The 20,859-nt window shown below is 48.1% G+C and overlaps 1 protein-coding gene across 2 annotated transcripts in view; it reads right to left on the bottom strand.

Annotated features, from left to right (window-relative positions):
* L3mbtl2 (L3MBTL histone methyl-lysine binding protein 2) overlaps nt 1-20,859 on the bottom strand; it is a 23,510-nt gene extending 2,651 nt beyond the window's left edge. Inside the window, exons 1-14 of one of the 2 annotated variants that reach the window (XM_046429712.2) lie at nt 20,740-20,859; nt 15,781-16,021; nt 13,312-13,445; nt 9,976-10,099; nt 9,069-9,148; nt 7,271-7,388; nt 6,722-6,856; nt 6,359-6,447; nt 2,662-2,893; nt 2,199-2,275; nt 1,930-2,034; nt 1,178-1,325; nt 713-795; nt 137-371 (exon numbers count right to left, since the gene is read on the bottom strand). In XM_046429712.2, the coding sequence (XP_046285668.1) occupies nt 137-371; nt 713-795; nt 1,178-1,325; nt 1,930-2,034; nt 2,199-2,275; nt 2,662-2,893; nt 6,359-6,447; nt 6,722-6,856; nt 7,271-7,388; nt 9,069-9,148; nt 9,976-10,099; nt 13,312-13,445; nt 15,781-16,021; nt 20,740-20,763 (1,825 nt within the window). In that variant the 5' untranslated portion in view covers nt 20,764-20,859. Of the gene's footprint in view, nt 1-136; nt 372-712; nt 796-1,177; nt 1,326-1,929; nt 2,035-2,198; nt 2,276-2,661; nt 2,894-6,358; nt 6,448-6,721; nt 6,857-7,270; nt 7,389-9,068; nt 9,149-9,975; nt 10,100-13,311; nt 13,446-15,780; nt 16,022-20,651 lie in introns of both variants that reach the window. The other variant, XM_058574297.1, reaches the window with a different exon arrangement.

The following is a 20,859-nucleotide window of genomic DNA, read 5'->3' as shown; positions in this document are numbered from 1 at the left end:
CAGAGCGTCCCCAAGACTTCTCCATCCCATGCCAAGGAGCTGAGCTGGCATGGCAGGGCGGGGCGGGGAGGTGGGCAGGGAGGAAAGAGGAGGAGGAAGAAAGTCAAGAGCCCCTCAGAGTCACGGGAGCCCCGACCTGCAGCCACAGGAGGCTGGAGCTGGTAGCCAGTGAGTTCGCACCAGCCGACGGGGTAGATGTCCGGGGACTCGCAATCCACCCACTGGTCATACTCGTTGTCCCAGCCATCAAAGTGGATGCTGAGGAGCCGGTGAACCACCCGCTTCACGGTGGCCACACAGATAAGCCGGGGCTCCATCAGGTCCACAGCCTCCAGCTTCATGCCCACCTTGAAGCCATGGTTGGGGCAGTCCTGGGGGAAGAAGGCACTTGCCAGGCCAGCCAGCTCGCCACCCCAGCAGGCCTGCCTAAGGTGCAGAAGTGGGCAAGGGGCTGGCACCGAGGCCTGTGGGGGAAGGTACTCTGGACACCCACTCATTGAGCCCTTCCCAGGCACCAGCCCTTCCCCTCTTCTGAGGGGACCAGCTAACAGGCTCAGCGAGCGCCGTGTCACAGTGTGGGACTTCTCTGGACATAGTTGATCTCAGCGGTAGGGCCTCAAGAGAAGAGGCTGGAACTGCTGCCACAGACAGCAGTGGGAGGGCCAGTCCTGAGGCCACCACAGACCCCCTGCTCCATCCCTGGTCTCCTCACCATGTTGAAGAGTCTTGATGGAGCTGCTCTTGACTTGGTCTTCTCCAAGTAGGTGTCCCAGTTGAAAGTCTGTGTCTCATACCCTGGAAGAAAGGGTAGGGGAAGCAGGAAGTAGGAAGTTGGTTAGGGATAAGGGACACACTGTCTGAAGGTTCACTACAACTTGGTCAAGCCCAGCCTGCAGTCTCCACAGCAACTCTTTCTTCCTTCCTTCCTGGGCTGGCACCTGTTCTATGACCACAGTCTTGTTGCACAGGTTGTTCACTGGCCAATGGCACAAGTGGAAGCTCCATTTACCAACCATACACTGGCCATAGGGCTGACTCAGCCCAGGCAGTGTAATGCCTAGCGGTGGCTGCTACCTCCCCCATACTGAGACTCCATGCCCCAGGGCTGACTTGACCAGCAGTCTGGGCCTGTGGCCTCATCCTGCAGGGCCAGTACTTCTTGCTACGCCAGTCTTACCTTTTGGGGGTGTGAGCTCAATGTCATTCTTTTGGCAGAAGTTGGCTGGGAAGATGGCATGGGAAGAGGCATGGTAACAGAACCAGTCCGAGCCATCTGTGGAGGGCCCCCCGTCCACACAGATCATCAGGTAGCCGTCCAGGAGAACCTAGGGCGGGCGTGGGGCAGACACACAGCCTGTCATGAGCTGCAGTCTCTCTGAGAAGATGGCTGTAGCAGGGGCCGAGGCAGGTGAGTCTGACCGCATGTGGAGCCCACCTTCCCAAGAATACTGAGCCGCCCTTGCAGAGTGCCCAACGCTCCTGTGACACCCTTGTGTGTCATCAGGCGATTTATTCTAAACAGTTAACACCACACCAACAGGGAACACATCTGTTGTTGCACTGTTGGTGTGTGAGCTCAGGGCCCAGCATGGCGCGGGCAGGACGGAGAGGTCAGCAGCACCCTCCAGCAGGGACAAGGGAGGTGCTGCTTCTAGGCAGTGGCAATAACGGAGGAGGCTAGGAGCCTGGCATGGCCCTTGGTTAGGCCTGCACAAAAGGAGATGGCCAAAGGCAGGAAGGCCCTGGTGAAGTGACAGGGCAGGGCTGGCACCTGAGTCAGGGCCAGGCTCAGGTATTCAATATGCATGTGTTCCTGACACGAGGCAGGCAAGGCTCCACTCACAGAGTCAGACACAGCAGGAGCAGCCAGCGAGAGCACCGCTGTGTACCATCAGCCACGACAGAGGTGGGAGGGTGGCCCAGGCTCACCTTGCAGATGGTGGCCACGCAGATGTTGCCCAGGTTCAGCGGGTCAATGGCCTCCAGCTTCATCCCCTCCTCAAACCAGCCGCCCTCTGTGTAGACAGCTCGTACCTTAAAAGGAATAGGGTGATTGGGGGAAGGTGGGAGGAACAGGCATTGTACAATCTGGGCCTGGGAAGCAGAGGCGGGAAGAGCCAACCCCAGGGAGAAGCCAGGCTCCTGAGACCTGGCGTGGACAGTGGCCAGGGAGGAAGACACCCATGGCTTTGCCTCACCTTCTTGAACAGATAAGGAACGGCATCACAGTAGATTTTCCGGAAGGTAGGATGATGGGCCATGTCACTTCGCCTCTCTTTTGAGCAGACGGAGGGAGTGAGGAAGAGAAAGGAGTTGGAAGGTGGTTCCGGGACCATGCCCACGCCTCCCAGAAACCCCGGCTACTCAGCCTCTGCTCTGGGCTATGTGCCAGCCCTCTAGACTGGAGGGCACAGGCTTAATCAGGAAGCATCAGAAGCTCTGTGGGGACTACACGGCCCTCCAGACCTAGACCCTCATGACATCAGGGCCAGAGCATCTGGGTTCGAATCTTGGTTTTACCACTTACACACTAGGCTGAGTGACTTCAGTCATGTCACTCAGCCTCTCTGGATTCCAGTACCATCCTCTGCAGGGTGGTGATGGTCCTGAGGGGCAGGGCACTCCCAGTCTGGGGTCACGCTGGCCTGGGGCTCTACTGACCTGACATCTTGATGCTATGGCCAACACGCCGTGACCAACCCACTGGATGGATCAGGGGGCTCCACATGTGGCACCAAAAGTCATCGTCACTGTCACCATCCTCATAGAGGAGCCGCAGGCGACCCCCGATTACTGTGTCCACCACAGCCATACGGGTCCGTGACACCTGGGACTTGTCCACAACCTCAAGGCGCATGCCCTGCCGAAAGGGGTACTTCATGCTCTCCACCATCTGCAACGACATCAGGACACAGGTGTGCTGCTGCCTCCTCCGACTGCCCCCCTCTCTCAAGTCAGTGGAGGACAGGGAGGGTGTGGTAGAATCACTCCAGACACGAAGGCAGGGGCGGGGCAGGTGGCCCTCCCTTCCCATAGGTTCACATTCGTCCTGATTCCCTAGAAAAGCATCAAAGACAGGCACACGGCTCTCAGTGGGTGCCCCGCTTCACCTCACCAAACTCAGTAAGTCAAATCAAGAGGCTGGACCCACAAGACCTACTTTAGACCAAGAAAATGGAAGTGATCCAGAGTCGAATAGACTCCAGTGCCAGAGCTGGGCCTGGAACCTGTGTTACCGTGGTCTGCACTGGCCCCCAGGCACCTCACACTCCCCTCTACCTCCTGGCCCTCTCCAGTTCCAAGACTTGTGTCCAGGGGCTGGGGATGTGGCTCAAGTGGTAGCGTGCTCGCCTGGCATGCGTGCGGCCCGGGTTCGCTCCTCAGCACCACATACAAACAAAGATGTTGTGTCCGCCAATACTTGAAAAATAAATATTAAAAAAAAAAAAAAAAAAAGACATGTGTCTCCACATGTCCAAATGCAGCTCTGACTCCAAAGGGCTGTGTTTCTGAAATGCTTCCAGAGCACCTTGGTAGCAATCCATGCCCTCTGTCCCAACAAGGGGACAGTGACCAAGACATCCATGTGCTGCCCTGCAAAGCCACAGTGGTGGGGCATGACTGAGGGGCTTTCCAGCTCCAGGCCACTGCTGGCTCAGGAAGAGGTGGCCCGCCTGGGTTTTGGTGATGACATTATATGAGCCGTGCTATTTCCAAACATGTCAGGAGCACCTTGGAGTCACAAAGAAGCCATCAGGAAGAGTGAACCCAGGACCTTAGCCAGACAGATCTTTCAGGCCCCAAGCTCAAGACCTAGAATACACCCTGACACCAACTGTCCGTCCTCATGGCAGCAACTCCAGCTCATTTTGGAGGGTGGACAGTGCAGGGGCCTGGGTTGGGCCGCCTGCCAGACACATCCCCTTCCTCTATGGCCGCAAGGCAGGGCCCAAACCCAGTGGCACTTGACCCCCTTATTTGTTTAGGACAACACAGTGAATGCTGAGCTCTGCACAGGCAGCAGCGAGCAGCTGCTCAGCACAGAGCTCGGCACAGAGCAGTGACCAGGGAATGTTCTTCTAGAGTGAACAAATGCACAAACCATCGTGCACACCGGCCTTGGCTGATGAGCCTTTATTCTTTCAGAACACTAGCAAGCACTGGCTATGTTACAGGGCTCAAAGGGCCACATCTGGATGGGCACTTCCTCCACAAACACACCCTATCCTGCCTTCCCCAGCCCCAATCTTCTGGAGCGACTGCTGAGTGACAGAGTGCCTCCGGGGGGAAGACCTTGCTCACTGGCTGCGCCTCTCCATGTCAAGGCACACGCTGCTTCCCCCTCTTCTTGGGGCAGTGGCCTCCTAAGCACTGGTTCCCGAGAAACCTGTCTGGAACTCTGGTCCCCATGAGTGCTCTCATGGTGACTTCCAGTCCTTGCCCAGTCATCTTGCCTCAACCACCTCCTTCGGCTTTAGTGTCCCCTCTTGTTTTTGGTATCAGAGGTTGAACCCAGGGGCACTTAATCACTGAGCCACATCCCCAGCCCTTTTTAATTTTTATTTTGAGACAGGGTCCAATCCCTAAGTTGGTGGGATTACAGGTGTATACAACCATGCCTGGCTTGTGTCCCCTCTTGAGCATACTACAGGACAGGAGGGTATGTGACAGTCAGCCCATGCTTGCCGACTTGTCCACAGGGAACCCTGTCTTTCTACCCAGAATCAACCCCTTTTAACTTAAGCAAAACTGAGGCCACCTTGTGATTCCTAATAGTCTGCATCACACATCATCACCAGCCTTATCCTAAGATAGGTGCTGGCACAGAAAGTGAATGATCACCTCCGATCACCCAGTCTGTCGACTATGGGCACTATGGGACACACAGGAGACAAAGCTTGGTTTTGCTGAAGAAGAACATGGAGCCAGGCATGTTGATGCCTGCTACAACCCCAGCCATAGCGAGGGGCCATTGGCAACTAACAGGATCTATCTCAAAATAAAAAGTTAAAATAAAAACAAAACAAGGGGCTGGGGATGTGGCTTAAGCAGTAGCACGCTCGCTGGCATGCACGGGGCGGCACTGGGTTTGATCCTTAGCACCACATAAAAATAAAATAAAGATGTTGTGTCCACCGAAAACTAAAAGATAAATATTAAAAAATTATCTATCTCTCTCTCTCTCTAAAAAATAAACAAGGGCTGGGGATTGGCTCAGTGCTGCTGAGCCAAACAAAGACTACAGAGAACAAGAAAAGGCACCTGCATGGAAGGTAAGTAGCAGGTAAGTGGTACCTGGTAAATTCAAGTCATTTCTACTTTAAGCAAAGGCGAGTGAGCCAGGGAATGCTTCTCTAGGATGCTCTGAGCCACTCCCTCTCCCAGGGAGACTTTCCACTAGCTAAGGCCCACGGTGGACCACCTCTCCACCAGTGCCTTGGGTGGGACAGGCCCAACCTCCATTCCATCTTTACATTCCACTGTTGCCTTCCACGCCAGACACATCCTGCCTATCAGGACAAAATTCAAAAGCCTGAAGGCTGCTGGATCCTGGCTCTTCCTCTGAGACAGGCCAGTCCAGCCCTGGGAGTCCTTGCAATGTGTTCCCTGTGCCCTGCTGTGAGGCTTACTAGGGCCACATGGGAACAGGAGACCTCAATGCAGCCCAGGCACCTACACAGGAGGAGGCCAGCAGAAAATGGAAGAGTCTTCCCTGCAGACCTTCTGACCCTTCTGATTGGATGCCATGTGCACATGTGACTTAAGTTAAAGAACAAAGTAGTTAAAAAAAAAAATTAAATACTACACAGATGATTCTGGGGCACACTCCTATTTCTATATAATTAATTGTGCATATGACTTTCATTTCCTTTGCCAGACCAGGGATTCTTGAATGACAGTGTCTATATTCTTTGTGTTCCCATGGTGCTCTGTATACAAGTACATAATAAAATCTATTATGTGAAAACTCTGGAAAATGCAAATGAGCAAAGGTAAGGATCTGAAAAAGCAAAGGCTAACAAAGCAACACGACTGATGTGGCCAGATCAGGGTCTGGATGGGGAGGTAGGCTGCCACCACCAAGGTAGTGTTGGACTCTGTCCTGCAGAAATGTGGAGCCACCAAAGATCATCCCAGCAAGGGGGTCTCAGAAAAATACTGCACTGAGGGGATGGGGCAGTGTTACTCAGTGGTAGGGCATTTGCCTTGCATGCACAAGGCCTCAGGTTCAATCCCCAGCACCGCACCCACACAAGAAAAATTAATTCAATACTGCAATGAATAACAGGAAGGACAGAGCAAAACGGGAAGAGTGGGAGGGAGAGCAGCTAAGAGTCCCAGGGGGCTCCTGTCAGACCTTGATATGGAAATCCACAGGAAGTGTCCTGGAGCCCACCAATCGCTTCATGAGGTAGCCTTTCCAGTCAGTGAACTTGGCATGGATGGCTGTGGAGACACCGGCATAATCCCGGTTACAGCCTGGCAGTATCCTCACCCACCCAGAGATCATCAGAGGGGACTGAACAATTTATTTATGTCACTTCAGGCCAGCAATGACTTTGTCTTACAAAACCAGACTCCACAACATGGCTTGGCCCAGAAGCCAGGAGGACAGGAGGGAAGGAAGCAAGAGGCAAGTGGGTTCTGCTCTAGTCCAAGAGGCTCTGACTCTACACAGGGCCCTCGGGAACCTGGACAGGGAAAGTTCTCATCAACTCACTCCGGGGAGGCACCAGGATCTTGCTATTGATGGCACACCACCCGATGGGGTGGACATCCACGGTTCCCAGGTTGCACCAGAAGTCATGGCTGGCATCATTTTCAAAGCCTTCATACCGGAGCAACACCCGGTACCCTGAAAGGAAAGGTGAGGGAGGATGGGATGGGAAAGGAACATTCCTAGGCCTTTCTTATTCTCCAGCCTAAGTCAGAATTCCCACTTCCTATTCCAAGAACTCCTTCCAGGCAAATGAAGCCCCTGTTGTCCAAAACAAAACAAATCCAAGCCAATTATTTGGAAATGTTATGGTAGTATGGTGGTGAGACTGATTTTCTATACCCTGACTATCCCCACAATAAAACTACAGTTTCCAAGCTTGCCCAGCGCCATCGTCCCCTCTAAGGCAGGACAATCCCAAGAAGCAGGACAGAGATGCCAGTGGGAGGGTTTTAATTTATAAAGCCCATTTCTGCCTGCACCATTGCCTACCGGCTCGAGATGTCACTCTACAGACATCTCAGGTGCTGCCCTGGCCAGAGGAACACCCACCTGCCGCCTGGATGACAGAGGCGATCCAGTACACCCGGCTGGGGAGTACAGCGTCACTGTTGAGCACCTCCACCTTCATCCCCTTCATCACGTCCTCCCACTGGTCATACAGCGGGACCTGTGTGGCCACAAGAGCATTTAAGGTGGGGAGTGAGCTTCCTGGGCTGGCAGGAGAGAGCCCCTCAGGCCTGAGTCACGTCCTTCTCTACCTCAACTTTTCATGTCGCCGCTGTGTACAGAAAACTAGGCTAGTACTAGTACTCAGAGATGAGCAGGGCGAGCCCACTATCCCTGAAGAGCTGAGCTGGAACAGGGGTGGGAGAATGGGGGCAGGCCAGGGGACAGGTGGAGGTCCAGAGTCACAGACCTAAGTTCTAAACATTACAGGGCCAGCCCCCAGTCGTATCAACCGGGTATAACACATCTTGGCAAGCCTCAGTCTCTTTGTTACACTTACTGTGTGCCAGGCACTGTTCTTGGTGCAAACACCAATACCTATCGTCACTCAACTTGGGCAGTAAGTATCATGACCCCTTGTTCACAGAACTGCCTGGCCTCATGCTATCCCTGGCATGTCCTTCTCCTTAGTAGTGGGCTACCTGAGGCTGCCTTCCCAGTACATAAAATGCTTCTCTGCCAATGGTACCTTGATTCTACCTTGAGAAAGCAGAATAATTTTTTCATTCTCAAGCCTGACCTAAGCCAGTCAGGGTGTTCTATCCATCTCCCTGGGCACAGATATTGGTTTGTCACTGAACCAGGAAATAGTTGTGCTGGCCCAGACACACAGGGGCAGGTTTCTACAGAGCATATTGAATCTAGTGTGTTAAATGCAAGTACAATGTAACTCCCCTGCAAGGACAGTGCTGGGAGCCCTAGAGAATCTGGGCAAAGAAGAGGTTGCCCCAGTAAGGAAGATGCAGTCTTCATCAGCAACTCAGAGGAGTAGAGCCAGTTAACCGAGTAGAGAGCCAACTTGTCAACCGTGGTGAGGTACTTCCCAGCATTCAGGAGCAGTTCAGAAAGGAGGGTAGACAGTGGGGTTTTTTCTGGTTAGAGGAGTCCTCAGGACTCAAGACATCTGGACTTCAGGGAATGGCAGTGAAAGACAAATGAAGACCCTGCTACAGGTGTCCCCCCAGGCCTGCAGGCTATTGTGGGTTACAGTGGCTAGGTATTAAGTTCCTGACCTCAAGCCCACCCCACCAGGATCTTGCCCTTCTGGTTCCTCAGTGACAGGAGCAAGGGAGTCTTCTGCAGAGGTTGGCCCAGGAACTATCCCCACCTGCCTCCTGCCACCAAGGGGCCCAGCCAGTATAAAAGCACTATGCTTTCAACAGGAAAAACACTAAATAGTGGGGAGAAATGGGAGAAGGGCTTCAGAATTGGAAAGGCCCTCAGGGAAGAGCTGGGGGTAGCTCAGTGGTAGAGAGTGCACATGAAGACCTGGATCTCACCCCCAGCACCAGGAAGAAAAAGAAAAAGAAGGGTCCTTAGATATTAACCTAGTGTAAATAAGCAGGTAGGGACCTCAGGGAGGAGGTGCAGCTGAGCGGGGGGTGGGGGGGGGTGGTGGTGGTGGTGGTGGTGTAGGTGGGAGGGGAACCTTAACAGGTGTTAGCAGGGGGTTTTCTGAGAAGCAGACAGAAAGGCACATGGAGCTATGGCAAGCCAGGGCTTCTCCACGCAGACCTGCCCACTGTTCTCTCGGGAGTGCGGCTGTCCTGTGAGGTGGGAAGCACCAAAGCCAGCCCGTGCCCATCCCTGGCTGTCCCACCCTCCCTCTCAGGGCACTCACGTGTTTAAAGCAGCTGACAGGAGCAGCCTTGTAACTGTGATCCTTCAGGAACTTCCCCCAGTCAAAACCCAAGACCAGAGCTGCAGAGCAGAAAGAGGAAGAGTGGAGGCTGAGGACCCACACAGCCTTGCTAGGGACCTGCACCCTGAGGATCCAGGCAAGGCACAGAAGCAGGGCCCTTTCCTCAGCCAGCAGCCCCTAATAGCTCTGCACCACAGCCCCTCACATATCACTATACCTGCCTCACTAATGGCTATCAGGATAGGGAGGACCAACCTACATGCCCCAGACACTCAGACTTAAGAGCAGATTAACATTCAGAGGGAAATCTCTCCCCTTTTTCCTCCAAACCAAGGGAAATTCAAATGTCCTTGGCTTAACTCCCAGGCCTCCTCCAGCCTCCCAATGGCTACAGATGATGTGAACAGATGGGAGGAGCGCACACTTAGGCCCCTCCACCCTCCTGTCTATGGAGGGCAACTTCAGTCAGGAACTCAGACCAACACAGCAGAGCTGCTTTGGGCCTACATACGATTTGCTCAGAAACTGCTACATTCAGAAAAATGAGAAAAAAGACCCTTTCCATTCTACTACCCTCCCTGCTTCACAAGCCCTCTGAAGCAGACCTGGGCCTCCACTGCTCCAAGGAAAGAGAAGCCCTCGGGATAAAAGCAAAAAGAAACAAAATCAGCTACATCTTGGTTTTTGAGTGATCAAGAGTAGGAGCCCTGATAACCAAAGGGTGTTTGAGGGATTTTCTGAAGTCATTTCCACAACACCCACCCAGGTGGGGTGATACCATCCACAGCAAGCCTGGGACTGGCCACCCTGCGGCAGGCTTTTCCCATCCTCGCTCCTAGGGAAGGCCACCCCGCCCTGACCCCCACGCCAGCCTCTGCTGTCTCACCATCTTGTCCTGTTGGTGTCCCGTCTGCTAGCTGTCCTGTCCCTTGGGAGTGGAGGAAGGCTCCGATTTTGGCAGACCAGGCTGCCTTATGAAGGACTTTGGCTTTCTTGGTGGGTGGTTTTCCCTGGAGGGAACAGAAGATGAGTGTCCTGCTCTTGGTCCAGTTACTTCACCTCTTCAGGGCTTCAGTTTCTTTTGTAAAACCGAAGGATGGGCAACAGCTCTTGGCTCAGAGGGTGGGTACAGGGAAGGATTGGGATCACTGGAGCTGCAGGGCAGGGAGGGACATGTGTTCTGCTTCCTCTAGGAACCTCTCCCTCAGCTTTAACTCTCATCTCCCCCCTCCTGGGCTCCTCAGGGCCTGCAGGAGAATGGCTACAGAGGGACAAGAAACTCTCTGAAATGGGAGGCAACATTTTACATTTATGTGGTTCTGGAAAGATAGTCTGCAGCCTTAATCAGGTACTCGAAGAGCACAGACCTTAAAGACTGATGTGATCTGTACCTTGTGCCATTATATATATATATATATATATATTTTTTTTTTTTTTTTCCTGTGGTTCTGGAGATAGAACCCAGAGCCTCGTATGTGTAGGCAAGTGCTCCGCCACTGAGCCACATCACCAGCCCTGTATCTTGTAACTTCAATACTGAGGAGAAAGGGCAGGAAGAGATCAGCGAAGCAGAAATGTGGGTTTGTGTATTTGCTTACTGCAGTACTGGAGACTGAACCCAGGGCCTCACACATCCTAGGCATTCTACCACTGAGTTATATTCCCAACCCTTTATTTATTTATTTGTAGGTGAACACAATAACCTTTATTTTTTTATTTTTTGGTGGGTACTGGGGATTGAACCCAGGGGCATTCAACCACTGATCCAGTGTGGTCTCCAGCCCTATTTTGTATTTTATTTAGAGACAGGGTCTCACTGAGTTGCTTAGTGCCTCACAGTTGCTATGGCTGGCTTTATTATTATTATTATTATTATTATTATTATTATTATTATTATTTTTAGTTGTTGATGGACCTTTATTTTATTTATTTATATGTGATGCTGAGAATAGAACCCAGTGCCTCAAACGTGTTAGGCAAGTGCTCTACCACTGAGCTACAATCCCAGCCCCACTGAGGCTGGCTTTGAATTCTCGATCCTCCTGCCTCAGCCTCCTAAATTGCTGGGATTATAGGCATACACTACCACACCTGGCCCAACCCTGTATTTTTAAAAGCACATCTGTAATCTCAGCAACCTGGGAGGCTGAGATAGGAGGATCACCAAGTTTGAAGTCAGCCTTAGCAAATTTAGGAAGATCCTGTCTCAAAATAACAAAGAGAAAAAAATTGAGAGAGGGTCTTGCTAAGTTATCTAGGCTGACCTTGAACTTGTGATCCTCCCCTGTCTCATCTTCCTAAGTAGCTGAGATTATAGGTGTGCCTCAGTACCTGGCAGAAAAGTGGATTTAGAGGCTGGGGCTATAGCTTAGTGGCAGTGTTTGCCTAGCATGTGTGAGGCACTGGGTTCGATCCTTAGTACCACATAAAAATAAAAACAAATAAAATAATCTACAGCTACAAAAAAGAAAAAAGAAAGAAATGTGGGCTTAAATCCCAGCAGACCTTCAGTCAAATACTTCTACAATGTATTAAAAATATTTTTAGCTGTAGATGGACATAATACCTTTATTTTGTTTATTTATTTTTATGTGGTGCTGAGGATTGAATCCAGTGCCTAACACATGCTAGGCAAGCACTCTACCACTGAGCCACAACCCCAGCCCTAAAATTTTTAGTGATATCTCTTTAAGGTATTAAAACTCCTAAGCTTTTAAAAGGGGAATTTTAAATTTATTTTTATTTTTAAATTCAGTATAATGAAATAGGAATTTTTTAAAATCCAGGCTTTTTTTCCCGTCACTGCTAAGGCTTGAACCAGGGCCTCCCACATGCTAGGCAAGAGTTCTACAACTGAGCTACAACCCTGGCCCTGATATCCATATTTTAGGACCACTGATGGATTAGGAAGGCCAAGCCCTCAGCAAATAGGTCCTGTAGCTGTCATCAATATCATTAGCTCCCTGAGGACAGGGACGTTTCCATGCTCTGACTAAAATCCACAAAATGAGGGGAACAATTGTAACTGTCTCAAAGTTGACAAAGCATATGAAGCACTAACCAGAGAGATCCAGCCTGCAGCAACTTCCAATAAATGTCAGGGCAGTGGTTCTCTAGCTTTGCAGCACGTTAGCATTGGCTGGGGGCTCTTTAAAATCCCCAGGTCTAGGCCATGCTCCATCCCAGTTTAATTGGAATCTTTGGGAGTCAGACACAAGCCTTGGTATTTTTAAAGTTTTCCAGGCAATGCCGACATGCAGACGAGTTTGCAAACCAGTGCTGCACATGTGGACAACTGGAGGCCGGCACCTGTGATTACGGTCCTGCCAAGATTCCACTGTTGTCTTCCCACAGAGCCACCTGGGTGTCATTCCAAGTCCCTGGACCTCCACACACGAATCAATGTGTGGATAGGAGTGTGTTTCCATGTCTCCAAGTTCTATAAACATCAACCACTAGAGACTGGAAAGATTATCTATGCGACTGCCTATGACATGGAATCGGACAAAACACTGATTTCTGAGCCCCTGTGGCCTGCGATCCTCATGCTTGTTTCCCAGCTTCCTTCAAGGCATATATAAAAGGTAGCATGGGGCTGGAGATGTGGCTCAAGCGGTAGCGCGCTCGCCTGGCATGTGTGGGGCACTGGGTTCGATCCTCAGCACCAAATAAAAATAAAATAAAGATGTTGTGTCCACCGAAAACTAAAAAATAAATATTAAAAAATTCTCTCGGGGCTGGGGATGTGGCTCAAGCGGTAGGGCGCTCGCCTGGCACGCGTGCGGCCCGGGTTCGATCCTCAGCACCACATACAAAGATGTTGTGTCCGCCGAAAAACTAAAAAAATAAATAAGTATTAAAAAAAAAAAAAAAAAAAATTCTCTCTCTCTCTTTGAAAGAAGAAAATACGTGTAGATTATAAAAAAATAATAAAAATAAAATAAAATGTAGCATGAAGACCAAGGACATCAGGCTCCCCCAAGATAAAACTGATAGTTTTATCAGTTCCTGGGGGGTAGGGAATAGAGGGTAGCTCCAGGGATTAATTCCTCTGTCCTCTGAAGTTTGAGGGCATACTAAATACCAAGAAATTTTGTAACCTCAGAGAACCATAAGCAAAGAGCTCCTCCCCAGCCCTTGCTGGTTCCTAGCCTTGGATCAGTTGGTGGTTCGTGTCTCAGCACCCAGGGCCCAGGGAAGGGTGCAAGTGGTTGCCTCTCACCTGTAATCTAGCCAGGATACTGGCTTTTTTGGAGTTGGAGGAGTAGCTCCTGGAACAGGAGACACTGCAGAACCTCTTGGTCTTGGAGAAGAAGGCTTCCCGTGTGCCCACGATACCACACATCTCACAAACGGCTGGGAAGAGAATTTAGCACATGACTTACCAATATGGTTACCTCAAATCCAACAAAATGATGGGCCCTTCAAAACCTTGGGCACTGCACTAACCAGGTAAGCCCCAGTACCCACTAAGGCTGACAGCTGGAGAAGGGGAGGAGGCAGGAGGCGGGACTGCTGTGTGTGTGTGTGTGTGTGTGTGTGTATTTACCCCTGCCCAGGACAGGGTGTCCCTATGTTGCCCAAGCTGGCCTCAAATTCCTGGGCTCAAAGGATCCTCCTGCCTCAGCCTCCTGAATAGCTGGGACTACCAGCATGCCACACACCCAGCCTGGCGTGTGTATGTGAATCTGTCTCACCCAAGCTATGCTGCTTGGCCTCCCTTTGTTATGTCATCGGTGGGGCTAGGGGAAATGCATGAGAAGGACCGGGTACATAAGCAGGTATTAGCAACTTTTCAAGAGACGATGAAAGGGGAAAATGTGTGTAAAAGGAGGAAAAGAGAAAAGTGCCAAAGTGAATCTCTGTGGCTTTATTTAAATAGTAAGGAGACTGAATTAAATCCACGTTTCAATCACCCGAGGAGCTTTTAAAAAATTCCAGAACCTAATATTCTCATGAAATAGTTTGCTATGAGACACTGAAATCTGTAGTGTTACAACCTCCCCAGGTGATTCTAATTTGCAGTCAGGAAACCTGTGGACTAGCTGGTTTCCAATGATTCCTTCTAGTGCTGAAGTTCTAAGACTCTAAGAAATGGTTGAGAGAAAATAGAAGGGAGAAAGACGAAAGAAAGGAAAATGGAAGAAAAGACAATATGAATAGAAAGAAGGATCAACTGACAAAAAGTATTAGATTATAGCTGGGTGCAGTGGCACATGCCTGTAATCCCAGCTCAGGAGGCTGAGGCAGGAGGATCATGAGTTCAAAGCCAGCCTCAGCAAAAGCGAGGCGCTAAGCAACTCAGTGATACCCTGTCTCTAACACAAAATAGGGCTGGGGATGTGGCTCAGTGGCTGAGTTCAATCTCCAGTATGCCCCCCACCAAAAAAAAGTATTAGATTACTATTCCAAAAAGTTTAAGAAGCCAGGCGCAGTTGAACATGCCTGTAATCCTAGTGACTTGGGAGGCTGAGGAAGGATTGCAAGTTCAAGATCAGACTCAACAACTAGACTCTGTCTCAAAATTTAAAAAAAAGGCAAAAAAAAGAAAAAAAAAAAAAGAGAGAGAGACAGACTTTTGATTGGGGATACAGCTCAGTTGGTAGAGTACTTGCCTTGCACGCACAAGGCCCTGGGTTCAATCCCCAGCACCACAAAAAGTAAATAAATAAATAAATTTTTTTTAAAAAAAAAGGCCTGATGATGTAGCTCAATAGCAAAGAACCCCTGGGTTCAGTCCCCAGTGCTGGGAAAAAAAAAAAAAAAAAACAGAACTTAGGGATCAAGGAACGGAGATATCATCAAAGCCTGTCTAGCCTGCCTCTCTTCACACACTGGAGGCCCTGACACAGGCCCAGCAGCTATCCAAGCATTAGATCTCTGAAGCCCAGCTGGTTTCCAGATGACCCATGGGATTCTTAGTGCTCCACCCCATCCAGATCCTTTTGTTTTGGCAGTACTGAAGACTGAATTCAGGCAGGCTCTATCACTGAGCCACATCCCCAGCCTTTTTAAAAATTTATTCTGAGACAGGGACTTGCTAAATTGCTCAGGCTGGTCTCAAACTTGTGATTTTCCTTCCACAGCGTCTCAAGTTGCCAGGATAAAAGGTGTGAGCCACTGCTCCTGGTTCCACCCAAATCCTCTTTCCTGGAGGTCACTTTATCCTGTACCCCCAACCACCAAATCCCTCATTTCTCACCAACAACTTATTATTAATAGCCCACAAGTTATTATTATTATATTTTTGGTGGTGCTAGGAATCAAACCAAGGGCCTCACCTGCTAGGCAAGTGCTCTACCACTGAGCCACACCCCTAGTCCTCCACAAGGTATTATTTATCCCTTCTGGGAAGGCACCCCACAGCCCTTAAGATTTCCTATCTTCTCCACATGCAGACTGAAAAATCCCCAGCCTTCTCACACAAATGTAAAAGCAGTACCACGTTCCTGACTGGCATCTAATATGTGCTGCATAAACATTAGTTGAATCAAAGAATGAATGAAATCACAATTTGAAACCAGACCACAATAGAGGAATGACCCCCGTGGCCAAGTCCTTAGACATCTGATCCATAAGATCAAGCAGTCTTTTACATCTGGATGGCTCTGGTCAAACCGCCTGTATTCATTCCCTGTTCCTTCATAACCTCCTGACTCCTCTCCATCTTCAGGGGATACTGTGAAGGCACCTGGTTCAGAACCACTGCCATCCAAGGATCGGGGAGTCCCAGGGCTGAGCAAATGCAGTGGGGAGGTTGGAAGCTCCCCTGCTTCTCGATCTTCATTTTCTGCTTCACTTGACTCCTCCAGATAGGAGCTGCTCTCACTGCCCACACTGCTGTTGTAACTCCGGAAACTATCATAGCCTCCGAACAGCTCTAAGTCATCATCTTCCTCTTCTTCCTCCATTGGTTCTGAAGATGGGGTCTCCTAGTAGAAGGATGACACAGACCAGGCAGAAAAAAATATGGTTGGTTTTAGTGTATGGGAAGAGAATCTGCAGATCTGCTACCAACCCCCTTTCTGATTCTTTGTCAACATTTTGGGAAACATTTGAAATACCCCTTTTTTGCAAACACAAGTATCATTACTTTTTTTTATACATTTCTTCACCATAATTCAACACAACAGCATAAGACAGAAAATGTTAGGAATTCACTAGGCTCCTGTGGATCTACAAAGGATGATACATATATATATATATATATATATATATATTTTAGTTGTAGTTGGACACAATACTTTCACTTTATTTATTTATTCTTATGTGGTGCTGAGGATCGAACCCAGGGCCGCACACGTGCGAGGCAGGCAAGCGCTCTACCGCTGAGCCACAACCCCAGCCCCCAAAGGATATTTTAACATGGATGAAATAGAACACAGTGGCTGCAATTGTAGTTCAGTGGTGGAGCACTTGCCTTGCAAGTGTTAGGCACCGGGTTAAATTCTCAGCACCACAAAAAAATAAAGGTGTTGTGTCCATCTACAACTAAAAAATGTTAAAAAAGAAAGAAAGAAAGAAATAGAATACAGTTGTTCCTTGACTTTCAAGGGGGTTACATACTGATAAGTCCATGAAAAATTGAAAATATTTTAAGTGAAAATTGCATTTAGTACATATAACCTATTAAATATCATAGCTGAGCAACGCTGTACACCACAGTGTACTAAGCAATTTCCCCCAGATGATTGTGTCACTGACAAAGCTGTGCCCTACAGTCACTGTCCAGCATCATGAGAGATTATGCTACTTACTGATAACTTGGGAACAGGCTAAAATTCAAAGTACAGTTTCTATTGAATGTATATTGCTTTCCCACCATTGTAAAATAAAAAAACTCTAAGTTGGAAACCTGAAGTTTGTTTGACAATGTGAAAATATCTTAAATACCTTGAAAAGACATTCTAGGGGGCTGGGGTTGTGGCTCAGTGGCAGAGTGCTTGCCTAGCATGCATGAGGCACTGGGTTTGATCCCTAGCACCACATGAAGAAAACTATAATAAACAAAATAAAGGTATTGTGAGCATCTACAACTAAAAAAATTATTTTTTTTAATTTCTCCTTTCTAGGGGCTGGGTATGTGGCTCAAGTGGTAGCGCGCTTGCCTGGCATGCGTGAGGCAATGGGTTCAATTCTCAGCACCACATAAAAGTAAAGATATTGTGTCCACCTAAAACTAAAAAATAAATATTAAAAAAAATTCTTTCTAGAGTAGAAAACTTATATTATAAAGTCATTCTTCTTTGTTCAGCATCTATACCCCAAATAACTTCAACTCAAAAAAAAAAAAACCCAGCTCGGTGGCACACATCTATAATCCTAGCAGCTCTGGAGAATGAGGCAGGAGGATTGTGAGTTCAAAGCCAGCCTCAGCAACAGCGAGGTGCTAAGCAACTCAGTGAGACCTTGCCTCTAAATAAAATACAAAAAATAGGGTGGGGGATGTGGTTCAGTGGTTGAGTGCTCCTGAGTTCAATTCCTGGTACCTCAACCCCACCCCACCCCCAAAAAAGAAACAATTTAAGAGGCTGGGGTTGTGGCTCAGCGGTAGAGCACTTGCCTGGTATGTATGATGCTCTGGGTTCAATCCTCAGCACTGCATATAAATAAATGAACAAAATAATGATCCATCAACAATTAAACAAAGCTAAAAAAAAAAATCAAACAACTAAAAAAAAACTTTAAAAACAATGCCCAAAAAAAAAAAAAAAAAAAAAATCACCACACACACACACACAATATTTAAGTCAGGGAAAAGTTAATTCGAGACCCAGACTGTGCCAAGAAAGATATGAAAGGCAGATGACACACAGGTAGCTATGACATGATGGTATATAGCACAACTCTATTTATTTGTACCAGGGATTGAACCCAGAGGCACTTAACCACTGAGCCACATCCCCAGCCCTTTTTAAATTTTATATATATTTAATTAATTTATTTATTTTTTGGTCAATGGACCTTTATTTATTTGTATATAGTGCTGAGGATCAAACCCAAACCCAGTGCCTCACAAATGCTAGGCAAGTGTTCTACCACTGAACTACAACCCCAGACCCCCCCAGCCCTTTTCTTCTTAAATATTTTTTAGTTGTCAAAGGACCTTTATTTTATATGTGGTGCTGAGAATCGAACCCAGTGCCTCACATTCGGTAGGCAAGCAATCTGCCATTCAACCATAGCTCCAGCCCCACCCCCAACCTTTTTTAATATTTTATTTAGAGACAGGGTCTCACTGAATTGCTTAGCACCTTGCCATTGCTGAAGCCGGCTTTGAACTCAAGATCCTCCTGCCTCAGCCTCCCAAGCCGCTGGTGTGCATCACAGTACCCGGCTGATTTTTTGTTTTAAAAAAGAATTTTTTTTTTGTTATAGATGAACACAATACCTTTTTTTCTTTATTTTTTTAATGAACTCATTTTTTTTAGATGTGTAGACCTTTATTTTATGCATTTACTTATATGTGGTGCCGAGAATAGAACCCAGTGCCTCACACATGCTAGGCAAGCACTCTACCACTGAGCCACAGCCTCAGCCCAATGCCTTTGTTTTATTTACTTATTTTTATATGGTGCTGAGGCTCAAACCTGGTCCCTCACATGTGCTAGGTAAGCTATCTACCACTGACCTCAGCCCCAGCCCTTTAATTAGGTATGTATGTATTTATTTTTGGTACTGGGGATTGAACCTGGGACTCTTAACTACTAAGCCACACCCTCAGCTGTTTTATTTTATTTATTTTTGAGATAGGGTCTCACTAAGTTGTAGCACAGCTTTAAATTCAGCTCTGATTCTAACTAGCTACAGGTCTTTAGGCAAGTCATTCAACCTCTATGGCCCTCTATTTTCTTTCTTTCTTTTTTAAAAATATTTTTTAGGCACTGGGGTTGTGGCTCAGTGGTAGAGCACTCATAAGAGATCCTGGATTCCATCCTCAGCACCACATAAAAAAATAAATAAATAAACAAAATAAAGATATTGTGTCCATGTATAACTAAAAAAATATTTTTAAAAAAATATTTTTTAGTTGTCAATGGACCTTTATTTTATTTATTTATATGTGGTGCTGAGAATTGAACCCAGTGCCTCACACATGCTAGGCAAGTGCTCTACCACTGAGCCACCACCCCAGCCAGCCCTGGGCTTCTGTTTTCTTTCTTTCTTTTTAGTTGAGGGACCTTTATTTTATTCATTTATTTATATGTGGTGCTGAGAATCGAACCCAATGCCTCACACATGCTAGATAAGTGCTCTACCACTGAGCCACAACCCCAGTCCCTGGGTCTCTATTTTCTTATCTATGAAATAAGAAAATTTTTGGCTCACAGGCTATGAGATATGAATGGGATATATGTGAAGCAAGGTAGAGTTTGGGGATCTGTGCCAAATACCATCTCTAGTGCTTGCTAGCTAAGAACTTATAACATGTCAATCTCTCAGTGCCTTCATTTTCACAAAATGAGGATAACACAACCTATTTACTTATTTTATTTAAAAGTATTTTTAATCTTTTTTATTTATGTGTTTTTATGTGGTGCTGAGGATAGAACCTAGTGCCTCAAATGTGCAGGCAAGTGCTCTACACTAAGCTATAACCCCAACCCAACAATACTGATTTAAAAGGATTTAAGGGGAAAGAGATAATACTATAAAGCACTCAGAACAGCGACTTACATATATTAAGTCCTCAATAAACACTGGCAAATATTATTGGCTCAAAGCATGGTTTCTCAAATCAGATTTGCCTGGGTTTAAGACGTGGCTTATCAACTGCGTTTGTGATTTTGTGCAAGATATTTAGCCTTGCTACCGAAGGTTTCTTCATCAATACGATGGAGATAACAACAAGACTTCTTTAGAGGATTATTATGAAGATTGAGGTCAGAGGTAAAGCTTCATTCTACTTTCAGCAGTTAGTGACAGCTCTGAAAGTATTAGCTATTATTCTTATTTTCCATTTGTTAATTCTCCTTTATCCTTAAAGTTTCCCAGCACATGCAAATATGCTAGAAAGGAAACGGAATTTAAAAATAAGGAGCCCAGTAGCCAAATGATTGAAGGGTGGGTAGGTTACAGGTTGTTGTAGCGGAGTGGAAAGGGCAATGACAAGATTTTGGAGGCTGATTTACCCCACCTCCTTCCCTTTCCAGCTGTGTTGAGCCTCTGGGAACTCACTACCTCTCTAAGTCTCCGCTGCTTTAACCATAGACATGAAGCCACATCCCAGGACGGCGAGGGCGTTTGGAGACCATGCACGCGAACGCTTCAGGCACGGAATAATATTAAACCTCACGTCCCTTCGCTTCCCACCTGGATGCGAAAGGCCTCAACAATCCCTTAGGAACGCGACCACGAGACGAGGAAGACAAAGATCCAAGTGCTCACAGAGCTGGACCCACGTCCCCTTCCCCAGGCTAGCGGGATGTTCCTCCCTGAACTCGCGAAGCGACGCGGGTCCCAGCACCACAGGAGCAAAAAGTGACGGCGATTGCCTCTGGCCCTAGCTGGACCTACTACCTCAGTTTACCAATCCGTCCACCCTCTGCCCTCCACGCTCACAGAGTCGCCGAAAGGCGTAAAGACGGATCCGTCGAGCGAGGTTCTCCGGGTTCCCTTTCCCAGTAGTGCTAAGTCTCCTCCCTCTCACCTCAATGCTCCGGGGTTTCTCCATGAGACCTCAGTTTCTTCTACCGTCACCAGGTGCAGGAAGCCATATTGGCCTCGCCGCTCTCCCGGGGCGCACTCATTGGCTGCCTCCCTGAGCCGC

The sequence above is a fragment of the Marmota monax genome, unplaced genomic scaffold, assembly GCF_021218885.2.
Source record: "Marmota monax isolate L192 unplaced genomic scaffold, Marmota_monax_Labrador192_F-V1.1 WCK01_AAM20220418_F8-fsc00051, whole genome shotgun sequence".
Classification (NCBI taxonomy): Eukaryota; Metazoa; Chordata; class Mammalia; order Rodentia; family Sciuridae; genus Marmota; species Marmota monax.
Note: the sequence above shows the minus strand (reverse complement) of the source record. Positions and strands in the feature narration are given on the sequence as shown.